At 38.5% G+C, this 17586-nt stretch overlaps 5 protein-coding genes across 5 annotated transcripts; 2 read left to right on the top strand and 3 right to left on the bottom strand.

Annotated features, from left to right (window-relative positions):
* Positions 1-1122: 1122 nt before the first annotated feature.
* Positions 1123-3778, bottom strand: LOC111601333 (protein TAPT1 homolog). Its single transcript, XM_023317863.2, has 3 exons — positions 3219-3778; positions 2559-3163; positions 1123-2444 (listed from the first exon to the last, which is right to left on the bottom strand). The coding sequence occupies exons 1-3, from the start codon at positions 3406-3408 to the stop codon at positions 1254-1256; spliced, it is 1986 nt and encodes a 661-aa protein (XP_023173631.2). The 5' UTR covers positions 3409-3778; the 3' UTR covers positions 1123-1253.
* An 87-nt stretch (positions 3779-3865) lies between these two features.
* On the top strand, positions 3866-4589 carry LOC111601335 (nuclear cap-binding protein subunit 2B). The gene is made up of 3 exons (XM_023317865.2): positions 3866-4005; positions 4068-4285; positions 4338-4589. The coding sequence occupies exons 1-3, from the start codon at positions 3958-3960 to the stop codon at positions 4534-4536; spliced, it is 465 nt and encodes a 154-aa protein (XP_023173633.1). The 5' UTR covers positions 3866-3957; the 3' UTR covers positions 4537-4589.
* A 14-nt stretch (positions 4590-4603) lies between these two features.
* On the bottom strand, positions 4604-5531 carry LOC111601334 (peroxiredoxin-5, mitochondrial). Its single transcript, XM_023317864.2, has 3 exons — positions 5393-5531; positions 5071-5205; positions 4604-5017 (listed from the first exon to the last, which is right to left on the bottom strand). The coding sequence occupies exons 1-3, from the start codon at positions 5480-5482 to the stop codon at positions 4688-4690; spliced, it is 555 nt and encodes a 184-aa protein (XP_023173632.1). The 5' UTR covers positions 5483-5531; the 3' UTR covers positions 4604-4687.
* Positions 5532-5597: 66 nt separating this feature from the next.
* LOC111601337 (ubiquitin-like protein 4A) lies at positions 5598-6225 on the bottom strand. Its single transcript, XM_023317866.1, has 2 exons — positions 6080-6225; positions 5598-6021 (listed from the first exon to the last, which is right to left on the bottom strand). Exons 1-2 carry the CDS (start codon positions 6125-6127, stop codon positions 5692-5694), a joined length of 378 nt encoding a protein of 125 aa, XP_023173634.1. The 5' UTR covers positions 6128-6225; the 3' UTR covers positions 5598-5691.
* Positions 6226-10888: 4663 nt separating this feature from the next.
* On the top strand, positions 10889-16139 carry LOC111601299 (serine/threonine-protein phosphatase 2A 56 kDa regulatory subunit gamma isoform). Its single transcript, XM_023317815.2, is given in 8 exon segments — positions 10889-11957; positions 12046-12472; positions 12661-12857; positions 12916-13250; positions 13428-13658; positions 13727-14119; positions 14184-14439; positions 15579-16139. Coding segments are annotated over 8 exon segments (2937 nt in total). The 5' UTR covers positions 10889-11006; the 3' UTR covers positions 15726-16139.
* Positions 16140-17586: the final 1447 nt, after the last annotated feature.

Consider the following 17586-nt stretch of genomic DNA (forward strand, 5'->3'; position numbering starts at 1 on the left):
TTGAATGTAAATGTAACAGTGCTTATGTGTGCGTGTGAGTGTGTGTGTTCTGTGTGTACACGCGCGTGCATGCCTCAAGGGCGGCGGAGGTGGGCTCTGCAGTACTATTAGCTGTGGGGAAAAGCGCGCTATTTGTAGCTTGTTGATTTTTCTACGCGTGTAAACACGATGCCAGCGAATAAAGCCATTTTCATTCATAAAAGCCATTCAACATTGACAGCAACCCCTCCCCGCGCGCGTAGTCCGCCCATTATGGAGCACACAGCTTACTTAACTTTTGTCTTAACTTTAATTCAATGAGTGAGCTCTACGCAAGGGTGCACTGACTCATAGGACCCAGTTGCCGGACTATCGAAAAGTGAGAGCATCGTTAGCAATGGCCAGGCAGGATTACACAGCCCACACAAGTATGCAACGAAAGTCTAAAGGTTAAGCAGAATATGGAGGAAGTTGACACACATTTCCGGTTAAATTTATTATGTTGGACGAACTGTAATTGTACGGTAAACTGACAAACGACAATATTATTATTTCCTTCCCTCAACTCAGCTATCTGAATAGATAGTGATTTTGTAGGAAAGCGGTAAGCTCACGCGATAGCAAATTTTATTGCTTATAATAATGGCAATAGCTGAATATTCAAATGATTGATACTAATAATTAGCCATAAATTTAAAAATAAATACATAATCCAGATTTTCGTGGTTGATGCTTAAAGTAACATGCGCTCTAGTCGTACGACAATAAGCTGCATTAAGAAAATAATCAGAGCCCAAAAAAGTATGCTAGAGCACTTAACAGTGAAATTATGTCTGTTAACTAGCAGCTAAGCTGTGCTGTAAATTGTCTCACAGTTCACTTATGAATATATCAGCCCTTGCGAGCTGTTACATTTGAACGAAACCACTACCGTCTTATTAAGACGAATGCTGAACTCAATGTAAACTAACAGCGAGCAATAGTGTTGGAAATTGTTTCAAATATCGGCTGGAAAAAATGCAGCTCTGGTTAGCGGGTAAATTTGTATGTAATATATTGGAACCTTTTGCTTTTTAACTGTCTCTTTGTTACTACATAAATTAAAATGATCACACTTAAAGTGAAAATAAATTTAAGCTTATATTAAACATCGTCAGCTTACTCTGCTTAACTGATAATATATATAAATTCATTTTACTCAATCATACAAACATTTCCAATCCCGATTTACAGACACACGCAAAATAAAAATTAAATTAATTAATCAGAATAAGCTACGTTGCATTGCTGCCAGACATTGGACCAGTTAGCTTCTCGTTGAGACACGGCATACCCATAAAAGGCTCCGATTCGGAACGCTTGTGAGTGCGCTTCGGCAATCCCTTGGCACGGTCAAGGTGGGCACTGACACTGGCCACAGCCCCAACAGCATCGCTAAGCTGCATTAAATCCGGCTCACTTCGTGCCAACTCCTCATCCAGATAAACTTCCTGATTATTAGCATTAGAATTTACATTCGTCACCTGCTCATTGAGGCATACATCATCCAGATCGACGTCGCTATTGGAGAACAACGCAGTAGCTCCTAGTTCCAGTGAATTGGTCACATCCAGCTCTTGTTCGCTGGTTGCCTTCTTCGGTGTCGACGTCGAGGTGGCACGCGAGAAATTCAGACCTGGATCTAAAGACAAAGTAGCCATACTTGTTGGCTTGAAGGAAGATCCGCTGTTGCAGCTGCTATTAATATTATTATTGTTGTTAAGTAATTGCACATTTGAGGTGGCAAATGCAGCAGCTGTTGCTCCAATGACGGGTACATTGGTCATGCTGCTGGGCGTAGAAGTGTTCCTTTCCGTCTGATGCTCCTTCATCAGCTTGCACGCCTTCCCCAGAGCACAGATAGTCAAGCAAATGCGTAGACCTAAAGCAAATAAGTAGGCGAGTAGAAAGAGCAGCCAGGCTGCTATATTGTGGAAGGACACCGCCGTATAGATGGCTTTAATGAGTACCACTGCAAGCGGGAATGGTATGAAACCCATGCGCCGTGCCACCAGGTCTGAGTGATCCGAAAAGGCGTGCTTCTGACGCGTCTGAGTCATATCATAAGCCAAGCTCGTCGTGTATTCCCGATAAATACTTTCGGGCAGCTCGTTGAAACGAGTGATAAACGCATGCTTCACCCAATCGATAAGTATTTCGGTAAACAACACAGCAAAGCAATCGGGCAACATGACACAGAACTGCGTTATGCTCCAGTCGAATTCCTTCATCGTCTGTATCATCACAATAAATAGCAGCACACTTAAATGGAACCTTTCGCGTACGTCGCTGCAGGTCAACTGAAACAGGTTGTTCTTATCGAACTTTTTAAACACCGAACCTTTAAGCTCCACAAAATTATTCGAGATCATAATTGTGAGCAGACCCTTATTGTTCGAGTTTACGGCTACATTTAGACAGGTGGCCTGCAAGAGGGAAATAAAGCAATAATTTAAAAGAGGGAGCCAAAAACTGTAATGTGCGAACATTCCGATTTCGATTAGAACGAACGATAAGCGATAGTCATCGATAGCACACACCTGAAACATGATGAGGCCACTGTGCAAGAACACGTAAATAAGCGTAAATAGAATGTGCGTTACTACGCCAAAATGTTCACGTTTCGAGTTCTTTGGCTCGGTAGCCGTCCAGAAAAGCGCATCAATCGTATCCTGTCCAAAGGCGGAAAGCAAACGATCGCCCACCTCGAGCATATTGTAAAATATATATAGTTTGATTATCGACTGCGATTTGATAATGTGATAGACGCGATTCGTGTCCACGAGCAGCATTATCATTGTCACCGTTATCCAAATGGCGCCCTTGAGTAAATCACATATCTCAGCAGGAGACAACAGTCGCTGACTACCGCTTCGCAGTCGAAATATTCGTGCAACAGTCCGTGTCAGCAGGGACCAAACGGCTAGCAAAAATCTGACCGGCAGAAATGTGTGTATATAGAGAAAGGAATCAGCACACTGCATAATCCCATAAACCATAAAACGCTCCAGATCTCTTGGTATGCGCATAAAGCTATAGATTTTTTGCCGGCGTGCAGAATACCTCTCTTCATCATGCTCCAGCATGTAGCCGCGTGTCATTTCCACTTTAAAGAAGTCGTAAAATGTGCTGCTCTCTGAGCCGGCTGTAGAGGCAACTATTCAGCTAGATTCATTGATTCTCAGATTTGTCATATTTACCGTTATAAACGCGTTGATGTGAAGCTGCTGCAGCAACGCCAACGTCATCCACAATTGTTGGCGATTTGACCTTTGGTAGTTTGTGGGTTTCTTCGTTCTGCAGTACCTCAATGTGACTGACACTACCGCTGACATCCCCACGATAGCGGAGCTGCCTTTTAATGCCGCTATTCGTATGAGAATTATGCATTTAATACTTTTTATGTTTTCGTTTTGTCAGCTTGGCAGCCGATTATAGTTTGTTTTGCTACGGTGTTTCGTATGCTAGTGTGCCCACATCTACAGGCAAATAGAATGCGCAGAGCCCTGGTTGCTTCACATGCATAGAACAGTGTGTGCATATACACATCACTTTTAAGCGAGCAAAAAGTTCCACATTTCTTTGAACTAAATTGACCCCGTATCGGGGTCAACACTTTAAAATTAATCCGATATATTTAATTTACGGTGTCCATAAACGTTATTTTTTCTCATAATTTTCGAGCAGAATATAAGATCTATTGCTACAATTATCTGTATTTTTCTTTTAATTGGACAGCGTAACTGTAGTTTGTTTTGCTACGTTGTTTCTTATAAAAAGACAGTGTGACCATTCAGTTGACAGATATATTGGTTTTGCAGCCCTATTTACTACATAATTACCAATTGCATGGTGTGTGCACACTCGCACTACTTTTAAGAAAAAAAAATTTAACAATTTTTTGTTTGCATTGTTTTATGTATCAAATTGATCTATAATATGACTGCGTCTATAGATTTGAGTTCATATCGTGATCAGCACTTTAAGGTAAGTTCAATTTGTATGATATTCAGGTTTCAGATTTATTATTTTTATTACTTGTGTTTCAGGGCTCACGTTCGGAGCAGGAGCGATCGTTGCGCGACTCAACTACACTATATGTAGGAAACTTATCGTTTTATACAACTGAGGAGCAAATACATGAGCTCTTTTCGCGTTGTGGTGATGTACGCATCATTGTGATGGGCCTGGACAAATACAAGAAGACCCCTTGTGGGTTCTGCTTTGTAGAATATTACACGCGAGCCGAAGCCGAAGCTGCCATGAGGTAAATGTCAACAAATTAAATTTTTTTGAAAATATCTAAATGTACATTATAGATTTGTGAATGGCACGCGACTGGACGACCGACTGATTCGTGTGGACTGGGATGCAGGCTTTATTGAGGGCCGCCAATATGGACGTGGCAAAACTGGCGGTCAAGTGCGAGATGAATATAGAACAGACTACGATGCGGGACGAGGCGGCTATGGCAAACTCCTTTCCCAGAAGATTGCACCCAATACTGACAACCGCTAGAGATAAGATTAGAAGCTTAGCCCCAACTAGATATTAAACAAAATAATTCATTACGCATAGTTCATCTAGTTGCATTTTTATTTAATCTCTACATAGCTGTTTTATAATTGAAGACATGATATTTCGGCACTAATAATATTGTATAATTAGTTTACTTCTTACCAATGTTGTTGGCTAGCGAGCAGCTGAGGCCAGTGCCATCGGGTTCGATGTTTAACTCTTTAACCTCGCCGTTCTGCACAACCATGGAGTAACGCTTGGATCGCACGCCGCCTAACGGTGGCAAGTCGATGTTCACATCCAAGGCGGATGCAAACAGACCAGCAGGATCAGCTAGCATGCGTACTTTGCCAGTTGCTCCATGCTCCTTGCCCCAAGCGGACATTACAAACGGATCGTTGACAGAGACACAAACAATTTCATCAATGCCCTGTTCGGCTTTGAGAGACTCTGCTCCACTTACATAGCCTGGCAAATGAGTCTGTGGACAATCAATGATTTCATAATCGATATTCTTTTCTAATTTAAACTTACTTTTGAACAGCCAGGAGTAAATGCACCGGGCACACCGAAAAATATTACTTTTTTGCCATTTGTTAGCTCGCCGGTATTTATCTTATTTGCTGGCGAGTCCTCAAAAAGGTCCACAGACGGAATTTTATCTCCAACCTGAAGTACACATATGTACAAATGCATTAGTAGTGATGGAATAGATGTAACCTTGATACGTTGCACTTTGTCGCATCTATGCCGCTGAATCAATATTTATGAGGCTGCTCTACTTATGCTTACGTAACATTTAATTTTAAAAATTGTATGCAAATTTATTTAGAATAATGACAACAACGCTGCCTACCTTAACCATGACTCCTAATGTTCTGGAAAAAGATCGCACGTTTGGCTTGGTAGAGTTAACAACTCGGCTAAGAAAATTGCACGCCTGCATTTCTGACACTAACTCACACTTGCTCAATTGCCAATGCAGAATATAGAGTTGCCACACTGTTCGAAATTAAAGTCGTATTGGATATGACAGGTTATTCAAATCAACTGTCATAAATTTTTTACTACAATGCTTGGAAAACAATTAAATATTATATATAATCTATTATAATATGTGTTCTTAGCGTCAATATGTTCAAAGATTTTTCAATTTTATAAGCAATTATCAGCGAAACGTTCCAGATCGTCCAAGCTCTGTTCCTTCAATTTTGCCTCGAAATCCGTCATGAATTCGTTGGTTAGCCGTTCCGATTGAGTTTCCGTATAGTATTTGCGAAAGGCACGATGAATGCAGTCGCGTAGTCCAGGTTTCATCACTACAAGATTTATTTTAGTGCCCTCTTTAATATTTGGATATGAGGCAATCGTCTGGTCATTGTTTAATGGTCGCCCAAGCAAAAGGAGCTTCTGATTTGTGGCGGGAATTTGTAGAGCGACATCTATTTTTTCTTTCAACTCCAGAATCGTAGACGTCGGCGACACCTGGCCAAGTGGGAAACATCTTTCAGCATACTTTACATGTAAAGAACAAAACACCTACCTCAAGTGTGCAATCTTTGCCCTTAAGCACCTTAATTGTTATTTGCATGACAATTCTTATTTGTGTACACTTTTTACAACTTATTTATTTTATAAACAAAAACTAGCATTAAAGAGTTGCCATCTGCAAGTTAGTGATGCAAGTCTCTTTCGATATTTGTGATACTTCATACAATCAAATCTACATCGATAAAATTTAGCTCTGCCAATTATTAAGCACACATATATAATGCCAACAAGTGTCATCAAAAATAATATATTACTCTTTCTTTTTTTATTATGAATCATTAGATTTGTTTTTTTTTTCGCGAATTGATAATATGTTAAATATAGATAGATTACTCAGAATTCTTTTAAGCTTTAGAATTTTATATAAATTTAGTTAAATATTCAATAACATTTTTCACATATAAAATGTATGTAAAGCTGAATTAATCGCCTATTAAAATCGATATTTCAATAACAATAACTTAGTTTTAACAACATTTCCGTTGCTGCTACTATAATTTAAATTTATGCATTTGTCTAGCGAGTCTATAAGGAAAAATTCAAACTTTTAAAGCCACTTATAAATATATTAAGTGGTATATAAAAAAGCACTCGGCAATAAGAAATCTATTGCTGCAAAATCTATGTATTATAATTTTTGTATCGATAAGACTGGCTTTGATAAAAATCCCAATCGATACTTTATAATAGTAACAGATATTGACCTGTCTGGCAGCACTACTTCTATTTAGCAGCGACGTTGCGTGAACAAAATATTTTACGAAAATAATAATTTATAATTAAACAAGCCCTTGATAATAGGTGTTTTTGATAAAAAGGTTAACTAAAAATCATAGTGCTGATAACACGTCGTGACTTGTGCGCATCTGTCTTGTAAAATTCGCAATCGGACTATGAAAATGATGGAACAAAAGTGAAGCGCAAAAAATTCACATAGAAATATCCCAGCCTCGAGAGCTTGAGTGAATAAACGAAAAGCAGTGCGAGTGCGATTGCGAGTATTTTGTGTGTGTTTGTGTGAGTGTGTTAGATTCACATTTTACGTAAAAACATTAACAGGAATACATCTTTAATCAGCAAAATATTTAATGTTAAATCGCAGTAGAGGCAAATGGAATAAGATCTTGCAGCTTCTAGCGGTAAATAGACGGCTCCCTCTTACTGTTAAACCAGACCAAACGCTCATTTGACATTCGCATACACAGATTAATTTTTTTTATTTTTTTTTTTGTTTTGCATATCTATTATTGTTTGGCTTGACTTTTTGCTGCAACTATTAATTATTCACAGTACACATTCATTTTATTTCTCATTCTCTCTGTTTCGCCCATGCTGCGAGCAGAGCTGTCGCCCTCCTCCTCGCTCTTTTAAAGGTGACATATAAATTGCTGATGTCTTTTTTTGCATTTAGTCGGTAGGTGTATACAATATTTTTTGTGTAGCGGAATGTAAAGGCACAGCAACAACAACCCCTCCTCATACACACCGACTCCCCCCTAAGAATATCAACAAACGTTGTTGTCCACACACACATACAACACACACTTGACTTTCGCATGGGCCTGGGATGAATTCTGAGTCTGGCAACTCTAATCGACGGCCATTGCTTCGCAACTTGTTGCTTGCTGTCGCATTACGTCTGAAATATTTGATATTTATTTTCTGTGTGCAATTTTACGGAAGCGCCGAAAGGCAAGATATTCCCAGGGATATCCCCTTATCGCCAGGTCCTTTGCCCTTGCTGAAATAAACCTCACCAATATTGAGTATATGAATGCATATATACTGAATGCATGTGCATACACACATATTTGATTGTATTTGTATCGGAACTGATTGAGTGCAAGTTCTTGAATATGTTTAGAACCGGATTCAACTTGGTATTACTATGTGACAACTTTGTCTTCTACTACTAGCACTTTTCATTTTACCCCCATAATCTCCGAGGAATAAACGTGTAAATGTGTGTGTATAGGATGATCAGTAAAGTTTTCTGCATGTTGTTGTTGTCATCTTTTTGTGGAACTTAATTTTTGCTATTGCTATGTTAATTTTCTTCTCAACACATCCGCAGCGGTGGATCTTAAATTATCAGATACAAATCAATTAAAAGAGAACAAAAATAAATAAAAAACGAGTATTTAAAAGCTCTTAATTCTGTTGTTTGCGGTAACAGCTGTTGTTGTTAGTGTTGTTAAACGTCAATAAAGAAGAAACAGTACAATCCGGCAGCGGTAGATAAGTCTGAGAGCGTATTATGGATAACGAAGCGTTAGAAGCAACAGCAAAAAGCACGACAGCAGCAGCAGCGGCGGTGTCATCAACGTCAGCGATAGAGGCGACAGCGCCTACCAAAAATGAAACGGCCGCAACAAATAACAACAACACTATTAAAGTCACAACTGCCGCTAACGGTATCAAAGAGAATAACAGTAGCTTTAGTACAACAGCAACATCTCCAGCAGCAGCAACAACACCTATCATTGTGACCAGCGGAATCGTTGCTACTCCCATCAAAAGCGAGGTGAGTAATAAATGTTGTTCATATATTATATGTATGTACATAGTACATGTGCACAATTCGGTGTCGAACACTTGTCACTTCTAGTTAATAATGTATGCATATTTCAATATTAAAAAGCCAAAAAAAGACTTCATATCCTCGTTCAAGTGCAGCAAAATCGCAATTGAGATAAGGCGTATTTTAAAAGACCTTAACTAATTTGTAAAAAAATATTTTTATATTAACATTTGTTTAAACAAAGCGTTCGCATATCAAGCAACGACTGTATTACAAGCAAAGTGAAATATGCATATAATTATTAGTAATATTGCAATACAATAAATACCTAATCTCCCGTCCCAAACTAAGCATGTTTAATGATTGACGTCAATTATAGAACAATTTGTGTGTTACCCTCGGCGAACCCCTAATATACTTATATATATACTTCCTTCTGGCCCCAACCTAAACGCACAAATGTATATCTAATCTTATCATCGCCAATGTGTGCCCATATGCCTAATGATTGATTCCAATTAGATTCTTAGTTTCTGCTTTCGAATCAGAATTCTATGTAGTAATTCACCAATACTTATGCATACATATATTAGTATATGTATGTGTGCTTAGAGAGTGCACATTTACTTGTTGCCATTACTAAAAACAAGACTAACAACCCACAGGCGACAGCTCGACTTAGGCGGCAAGGATTTGCACAGAACAAGGTAATGGGAAAGGTCCTACGCAAAAAGAACTAAATGTTTGCAAGTGTTTTGCTCTTTACTTTGTTTGGTTTTTCTTTTTGTTTCGCTCTCTTGCTTCACTTTCCCTTGCCCCCTCTCTCATTCTACGATTAAACAGCCCTTTTTTGGCTGACCATGAATTTGCTTGATATTTGCAGGCTAACAAGACAGACAAGGACAGCACACCACCGCGTGATGCACCGCCACCCACTCCTATCACAAAGGGTTTGAACCTAACCGGCACACCGCTGGTGCGCAAGGAAAAGCGACAGAGCAGCACCCGTTACAATGTATCTAAGAACTGTGAACTAACGGCGCTTAATACGTTGAATGAAAGTAAGTACACTGAACATGCACAAACATACGTACACATTTAAGTATGTGTATGTATGTATGAGCCTTATTTACACATGTAATTTTGTTGTATGATTTGCGTATGCCGCACAGCTGTCGAACTGCAGTTGTTTGTCGGTATTTTTTATTGCGTTATTATTTATTAAGCAAGTTCGCAAAGGTCAAGTGAGCGATGTTCATTTTGCTGGGTTGCTCAACACTTCACCATACATACATACGCACACATGCATAAACATATACGTTTTTAAATGTACATGTGTTAGTTACGCCCGCCGTCTCATTTTTGCCACTTGCCTTGCGCGCTATTTACGCTCTCCCATCGCATCCCTCTATGTCCGTTCAGGCACTCTCTCTAAAACGCAATGATTTTTTATTTTTTATTATTGCCTATCCACTTGCTAATTATTTAAACGTTTGCTGTTGGCATTAAATTCGTTCTCTTTTAGCCAGTTTGGCCAGTGCTGTTGAGGCTGATATTTTTGGCGCTCTCTTCACTCATTTACTGTTTCTCTCGCTCTCATTCTCTCTCTATATATATAAGTAAATATATATTTATTGCTCTCTTGTGCTCATCCTGCGCTCGCCCACGGGAAATGTTATCGATTTTTCCGCCTGCGTGCCCTTAACAAATTGCCCTGCAGTCAACACGGTTCTCTGACAGCTCTGTATTAAAAAAATTTAAATAAACAGTTTTAATTGTTGCACATCCGTTGTGTTTAACAAATTTGTTCCGTTATCACACGTATTGCCAGTCGAGCGAAAAAAGAACCATATAGTAAAAATTCCGGACATTGCGAAAACCGGTACCATTTCCAATACAAATTCGTAAGTGCTGAAATGTAGAATATACATACAATATATATATGAATTTATATATACGTATATATATATATTTATATATACTATGGTATATATTGCAGTAGTTGCTGACATAGCCAAGTTGTCTCTATACATCTCTATAATGTCTCGCTTGAGACTGCCTAAACAGCAATTACTTCATTTTTCCTTTTCATAAACTTTTTATTTCCGTTTTGCAATTCATTCGTTATCATTTACCCTCATATGCATACTTAAAAATATCATAATCTATATATTGCAATTCCATTTACAGATGCTATAAACATAAATTGCGCAAACAAAAAAAAATTATTAGAAAAATTAACTTAAATAGTGTCGCATTTTTCCTACTCATCATCGTTCCTGTTGTTGTTGGTTGTTCGTTTGGTTCATGTTTTGATTGTTATTCAAGTCGCTCAATTAGCAAATGCGAGTATTAAGCCAAAGTGCGCCGCCATTAAACCAAGTGCGGCTCTAATGAAATGGTCATCGGTGCTATGTTGTTGACGGGCAAACAGCTAAACGGCACCCCCAAGCAGCAGCAAGCGACTGCCAACAACAACACAAGCAACACAGCTGCAGCAGCAGAAACACAGGAGCCACCACAACAACAACAGCAGGCAACAGCAACAGCAACAGTTGCTGCTGGCTACTATGCACTGGGTGGAATACGTATACCCAAGTCGCCATCGTTTCACAGCGGCCTAGATCAACTGGCTGACGACGAGGATCAGCAGCAACAGCAATCGACGGATCAGGGCAGCAAATTCAAGTTTAGCAGCGTGGAAGAGTTGAAGGCAAAGTTTGAGCTGCAGGCACGCAAAATGCCACTATCGCCGCCAGAGGCAACTGCCAACACCGCCACCGCAACCACCAACGCATCATCATCGCCATCATCCTCATCGACTAGCTCGAACTCATCAGCCTCTGCTTTGTCATCGCTGTCGCAGGCTGGCTCATCCTCTATAGCCTCGGCTGCTGCGAGCTTAACGGCTTCCACATCATCAGCAGTCACATACGGTGGTGGTGCGAACTCGGCGGCCGCAGCGTTAATTGCCTCCTCATCGCCATTTGGCTCACAATCCTCAACGTCCTCATTGTCGCTGTCGTCCGCGGCGACAAATGTAGCAGCTACAACAACAACAACAACAACAACAATAACTGGAGCCGCAGCTCCGGCCGCAACTTCTTCAACAGCATTCATGTCTAAGCAAGCACCCAGCACCACCGCAAGTGTAGTTGCATCTGGAAGCAGTGGCAACTCTCTGGTATCCACCTTGGCGCAACATTTCACGGCAGCAAGCACCGGCAGCTCGTTGCTAAGCACGGCAACAGCCGCTAGCACATCGGCAACATCACCAGCCAGTTCGTCCAGCAACAAGGTTTGCAGCAATTGAACACAAACACATTCAGACACACACAGAGAGACAAACGTTGTACACATAATGAAAGAAATTCCTCTGCTCTACTCATTTCATAAATCAAAATCACGCAACCTACTCTCAAAACATCATTCAACAGTCACCCGTGAGTGCCGCCGCGGCCATTAAGAACATATTGAATGCCACAAAAAGTGTCGGCAACAGCAGCAGCAGCAACAGCACAAGCAGCAACAGCGAAGGAGCAGTAGCGACTGAAGAGCCGCTGCGCTCGACAGTGGCACAGAATCTGGTCGGTGGCATTAGCATTTCCTTGGGCATTGGCCAGCGCAATGGCAGTAGTGCAGCGACTGTGGCATTGGTATCGACATCATCAACTGTGTCGTCGTCGTCATCAGCAGCGTCTGTTTCAGTGCTACGTCAGAATGGCGATGTAATTGGTCACAATCTATCGTCGCCGTCGCAGACGCTGCAGCAGCTGACTGGAAGTCCAGGACGTGCACGCGATCGGAATCTGTTTCATTCGCCACCCAACGCATCAACTGCGCTGGCTTTGCCGCCACTGCGAGGTTCCTATTGGTTACGCTCCTCCAACCTTAGCTTCCATTAAAGAAACAATTTGTTTTTAGTTAGCTTGCTTTTGTCAGTTGGTTTATGTTGTTTCGTTGCCCTTTGTTTCGATTTCGTAGCGCTTTCATTTTTATACTTGCTAGCTAATATATATTTACTAAATCCATCTCATTATTTGTATTCATAGAGACCCCAGCGCAGGAACGGGAGGAACTGTTCCTGCAGAAGCTACGACAATGTTGCACTCTGTTCGATTTCTCGGAGCCGCTAAGCGATCTCAAATGGAAGGAGGTCAAGCGAGCCGCCCTGCACGAGATGGTGGAGTATCTGTCCAATCAAAATGGTGTTATTACAGAAATTATATACCCGGAGGCCATCAACATGGTAAGTATAAATCGAACGAATATCTTTTAACAATTTCTAACTATATTGTTTGGTTTAGTTTTCTGTGAATCTTTTTCGAACCTTGCCGCCTTCGTCGAATCCCAATGGCGCTGAGTTTGATCCAGAAGAGGATGAGCCTACTTTGGAATCATCTTGGCCACATTTGCAATTGGTCTATGAACTATTTTTGCGTTTTTTGGAATCGCCCGATTTTCAGCCAAATATTGCGAAACGTTATATTGATCATCAATTTGTATTACAACTGTTGGATTTATTCGATTCGGAAGATCCTCGTGAACGTGATTTCCTTAAGACTGTTTTACATCGCATCTATGGCAAATTCTTGGGATTGAGGGCATTTATTAGAAAGCAGATCAACAATGTGTTTTACAGGTATACAAATGAATAAGTATTTAATTAAATGATCTATAAAGAACGAACCATTTACTACAATATGTATAAAATGATATAGTGTAAAATATTTAAGTTATGTTTTAGAATATATTAGTTTTTCTCTTATATATTATTAATTTATCTTGCTCTTTATTTCCATTTGCAATTAATTTGCAGATTTATTTATGAAACTGAGCATCATAATGGCATTGCCGAGCTGCTGGAAATCTTAGGCAGCATCATTAATGGGTTCGCTTTACCGCTGAAGGAGGAGCACAAACAATTTTTACTTAAGGTATTGCTGCCATTGCACAAAGCCAAAAGCCTCTCCGTCTACCATCCACAGCTTACCTATTGTGTGGTGCAGTTTCTTGAGAAGGATCCCAGTTTATCGGAGGCGGTTATTAAGTAAGCAATTTATCATTTGATTTTTTTAATATAACCGAATTTAACTATTTACCAACTGCTTTTTGCAGAAGTCTATTAAAGTTTTGGCCGAAAACGCATAGTCCCAAGGAGGTGATGTTTTTGAATGAGGTGGAGGAGCTCCTCGATGTTATTGAGCCAGCTGAATTTCAAAAGGTCATGGGACCACTCTTTCGACAGATATCTAAGTGCGTTTCCTCGCCCCATTTTCAAGTGGCAGAGCGTGCACTTTATTATTGGAACAATGAGTACATTATGTCTCTGATAGCGGACAACTCGCAGACCATTCTGCCCATCATGTTTCCAGCGCTAAATCGAAACTCCAAGACCCACTGGAATAAGACTATACACGGCCTCATTTATAATGCACTCAAGTTGTTCATGGAGATGAATCAACGGCTTTTCGATGAGTGTAGCAAGAATTATAAGCAAGAGAAGCAACAGTGAGCAAAAAAAAGAACACTTATGGCCTTATACCATATATATATATATTTATTATCAATTCAGAGAACGCGAGAAGCTTACGCAACGCGAAGAGCTGTGGCAACAAGTGGAAAGTCTGGCCAAAACCAATCCGGAATGGACGAAGGTACGTCGATTTGAGAATGATGGCCTCCCAATGTCCGATAGTCAAATACTATACGATCAATACAATGAGAATTGTGATCTAACCTACGATAAGATTGAACAACAACCAAGGCCGCAGTTGCAATCGCAATCACAGGCATCACTAAAGCAACAGCCAAACCAGGAGCCCAGAGAGGTGAGACAAGCTCTAGCCACACTTACCACACTACACAACTACTAACTGAACGCAGTTACACTCGCGTATTTGTATGTGAGTGTATGTGTGTGTTTGATTGTGTGCTTGCGCAACAACCAGCCAGATTATCCTTCAACCACCTGTCTTAACACTAATCGTACGAACGAACTAATGAATGCTTCTTCAAATCAATAATCGCACTCGTTTCAGTTATAAATATATGTTTCTGTATCTGCATCTATTAATATATGTACAATTTATTTAATCGTTTTTTACTGTATAATCAAAACCAAACACCTACTCACCTATATCCTTTACCTATCTAATGAATTGTGAATCGGATTATCTACAAGTGAATTTACTTGACTTACAAGATACCCTGCACAAACCCATTTAACTATACTCTATTAACATTTAGTTTAAAACAAACAAATATCTTTCAACCCCATTATTAATCCAACTGATTTATTATCGGAAACATATCTAATTATTATAAAACACATGCATTTTAGCTAGGCTACTTTTTAACTTAAAATTCTATGCATAACTGTTGTCACAAAAAGCTTTCTGAATTACAATGGATTGATTGTCGATCAAATTGCCTGTGCAATAAAAAGAAAGAATTCATTTCTGAATAAACATTTTTTTGCATATAGAAAATTGTCATGTAAATATATCAGTGGTACTCTTAATGAAATCGATTATCCAAACTATCGATTTTTGAGATTGAACAATTAGTTTAAAGTAATGTGAGAATTAAAATAGGTTTTTATTTACTGTTAAGTAGACCTAAATTAATTTTGACTCACTTAAACTAGCAATTTCTACTCACTACGTCCATTTACTTTAAGTCCAACTACTACTCTTATATATGTATATTTTTATCATATATAGTATATGAATGTATGTGTGATGTGGTTCTTTTAAATGGTGCCACGGTAACTAATTTAGCACGCATTCTCTGAGTCACGTCATTTAACTGCACCGGCAATAACCTCACAGATCTTGTAACTGTCAAACGTGTGCACTTGTGCAATCGTTAATCGTTGAACGTAATCGATAATCCGTGTGGGGTTCGGCAGGGGACCAACATTAAAAAATGCTTTACGTCTGCATTACGTTCTCGCCCTCGCCCACAGATACGCGGCGAACGGAACAAGGAGAAACCACTAATACGACGAAAATCCGATCTGCCCTCGGACAGCGGCACCGTGCGCGCCCTCATCGAGCACAAGCGACCCGATGAGTACCTGGCAACGCCGCCCCCAGATGCTAACAACTATTAGGCCACTCCCCTCACCCCGCCCCCACTCGGGCTGGTCCTCAAGTGCCCGAACGCTGGCGTAGCAAAGGTTCTACTTAGATTAACGCACACAGAACAGTTATATACAAAGCGAAGCAAAAACAAAAACAAAATATACAAGTCTAATCGATGATTATAATGATATGGGGTTGGATGATGCTGAAGATGATATGATAACGGCGATAATGATAATGATGATAATAATGAGAATACTGATAATAAACCAAGGTTAATAATCGTTGTATGTTTCGTGAGCGTGTGCAGCACACAACGTCTATAGAAATATATTATATTAAAATTTAAAATACAACATATTAAGTAAATAAACATGCAGAGTACCAACCAATAAAGAGTTTAAATCCCAATCAAGAGACCTAGCAAAATGCTTTCTGACCTACTTGACTTACTCAACACTGCATGATAATAATAAAATAAAAAAGAAGTTTTACTCCAAATTGTTGTTTTGCATGCAATTATTGATAATTAGCAAGTTATATATCATTTCGCAATATTAATACGGATTCATTATGCTCTTTCCATTTCAGTGAATACGTCAAAATTTGTACAGTTTTTGAATTGACATTGCGTAAGAATCAACCACCTATGATTGAGCATTAGATACCCATATATATATATATTTATATATATATATACTTATATATATGTGTACTACTACTTCGTTCTAACTATAATACTCATCCATTGCAAATATCTAACGGTATACAAACTGTCAAAAATGATATACATATATCGATTTATATGCCAGCCAAGTGAGCGGTCTGTAACGACTTTAAACACCTTTCCAACACTAGTCATTGTAATTCTTATAAATGTAATATATAAACTTTGCAGCGTTGGTTATTTTTTGTTTACAATGAACGGATATGTCTATATACATATGTGGCACAACAAATAAAAGCTGATAAATATTATCTAAAAAATTAAAATTTAATTATAGAATATGCCGAGCTTATTAAATACTTAAAAACTAACAAATTCTGAGAAAGATTGAGATAGAAATAATTTTATTATATTTTGCTGACAATATATCAATATAAAATTGCTAAAATATACTAATTAACTTAACAAGCAAACTAAATAATTAAATAAAACAAATTGGCAAACTTAACAAATTTACATAAATTATAATTATTATAGTAAATTCACAATTTCGATTTATATTCAAACTTATACATAATTCATTTACAAGAATAGAGTAACAAACAGTTATATAAATAATATTTGGGTAAGGATCAGCTCACTTAAGTGCAAAATTCTTGACTTTTGTATATCGTTACATATAGTCTGGTTATATTAGTTAGTGGCTATACATATATATATATATATATATATATATATATATATATATATATATATATATATATATATATATATATATATATATATATATATATATATATATATATATATATATATATATATATATTTATATATATATATATTATTCAGCTCGAGTAGAGGCAGCGAACCCTAACGTAATAAATTATAATTATTATACTATATGCGATTACCAATAGCAGCTTAATTATACTATATACATGCATTTGTTAAAAACAAATGTATGCACATTTATGTGTTTCTATGAATGTATGTCTGTTTTTTTTTTCTGTGTGTGAGTGTATTATAAGAGTGCTATAAATGATGAAATCCACATTGATGGGGGATACTTACTTCTATATAATTTAAAAGATGATACTCCTTTAAATAAATTTACATTGAAATATTTTTCTTCTCTGTGAGTTGGGATCATCGGCACTTCATATGATTACTCCAAGTTAATTCGCATCCAGAATATGAAGTATGTATATCGTGCGATCATTATA

This window comes from Drosophila hydei, unplaced genomic scaffold (genome assembly GCF_003285905.1).
Source record: "Drosophila hydei strain 15085-1641.00,03,60 unplaced genomic scaffold, DhydRS2 tig00008139-arrow-pilon, whole genome shotgun sequence".
NCBI classification, from domain to species: Eukaryota; Metazoa; Arthropoda; class Insecta; order Diptera; family Drosophilidae; genus Drosophila; species Drosophila hydei.

Bases quoted from the DNA above. Each gene is read 5' to 3' on its own strand.
- LOC111601333 (XM_023317863.2), bottom strand. From the start codon at position 3,408: ATGCATAATTCTCATACGAATAGCGGCATTAAAAGGCAGCTCCGCTAT. The intron at 3,164-3,218 runs GTAAATATGACA...TTGCCTCTACAG, and splicing joins ACATCAACGCGTTTATAACG to CCGGCTCAGAGAGCAGCACA. The intron at 2,445-2,558 runs GTGTGTGCTATC...TCCCTCTTGCAG, and splicing joins GTGGCCTCATCATGTTTCAG to GCCACCTGTCTAAATGTAGC.
- LOC111601335 (XM_023317865.2), top strand. From the start codon at position 3,958: ATGACTGCGTCTATAGATTTGAGTTCATATCGTGATCAGCACTTTAAG. The intron at 4,006-4,067 runs GTAAGTTCAATT...CTTGTGTTTCAG, and splicing joins ATCGTGATCAGCACTTTAAG to GGCTCACGTTCGGAGCAGGA. The intron at 4,286-4,337 runs GTAAATGTCAAC...TGTACATTATAG, and splicing joins GAAGCCGAAGCTGCCATGAG to ATTTGTGAATGGCACGCGAC.
- LOC111601334 (XM_023317864.2), bottom strand. From the start codon at position 5,482: ATGCAGGCGTGCAATTTTCTTAGCCGAGTTGTTAACTCTACCAAGCCA. The intron at 5,206-5,392 runs GTAGGCAGCGTT...TGTGTACTTCAG, and splicing joins CATTAGGAGTCATGGTTAAG to GTTGGAGATAAAATTCCGTC. The intron at 5,018-5,070 runs GTAAGTTTAAAT...GATTGTCCACAG, and splicing joins TTACTCCTGGCTGTTCAAAA to ACTCATTTGCCAGGCTATGT.
- LOC111601337 (XM_023317866.1), bottom strand. From the start codon at position 6,127: ATGCAAATAACAATTAAGGTGCTTAAGGGCAAAGATTGCACACTTGAG. The intron at 6,022-6,079 runs GTAGGTGTTTTG...CCACTTGGCCAG, and splicing joins GCAAAGATTGCACACTTGAG to GTGTCGCCGACGTCTACGAT.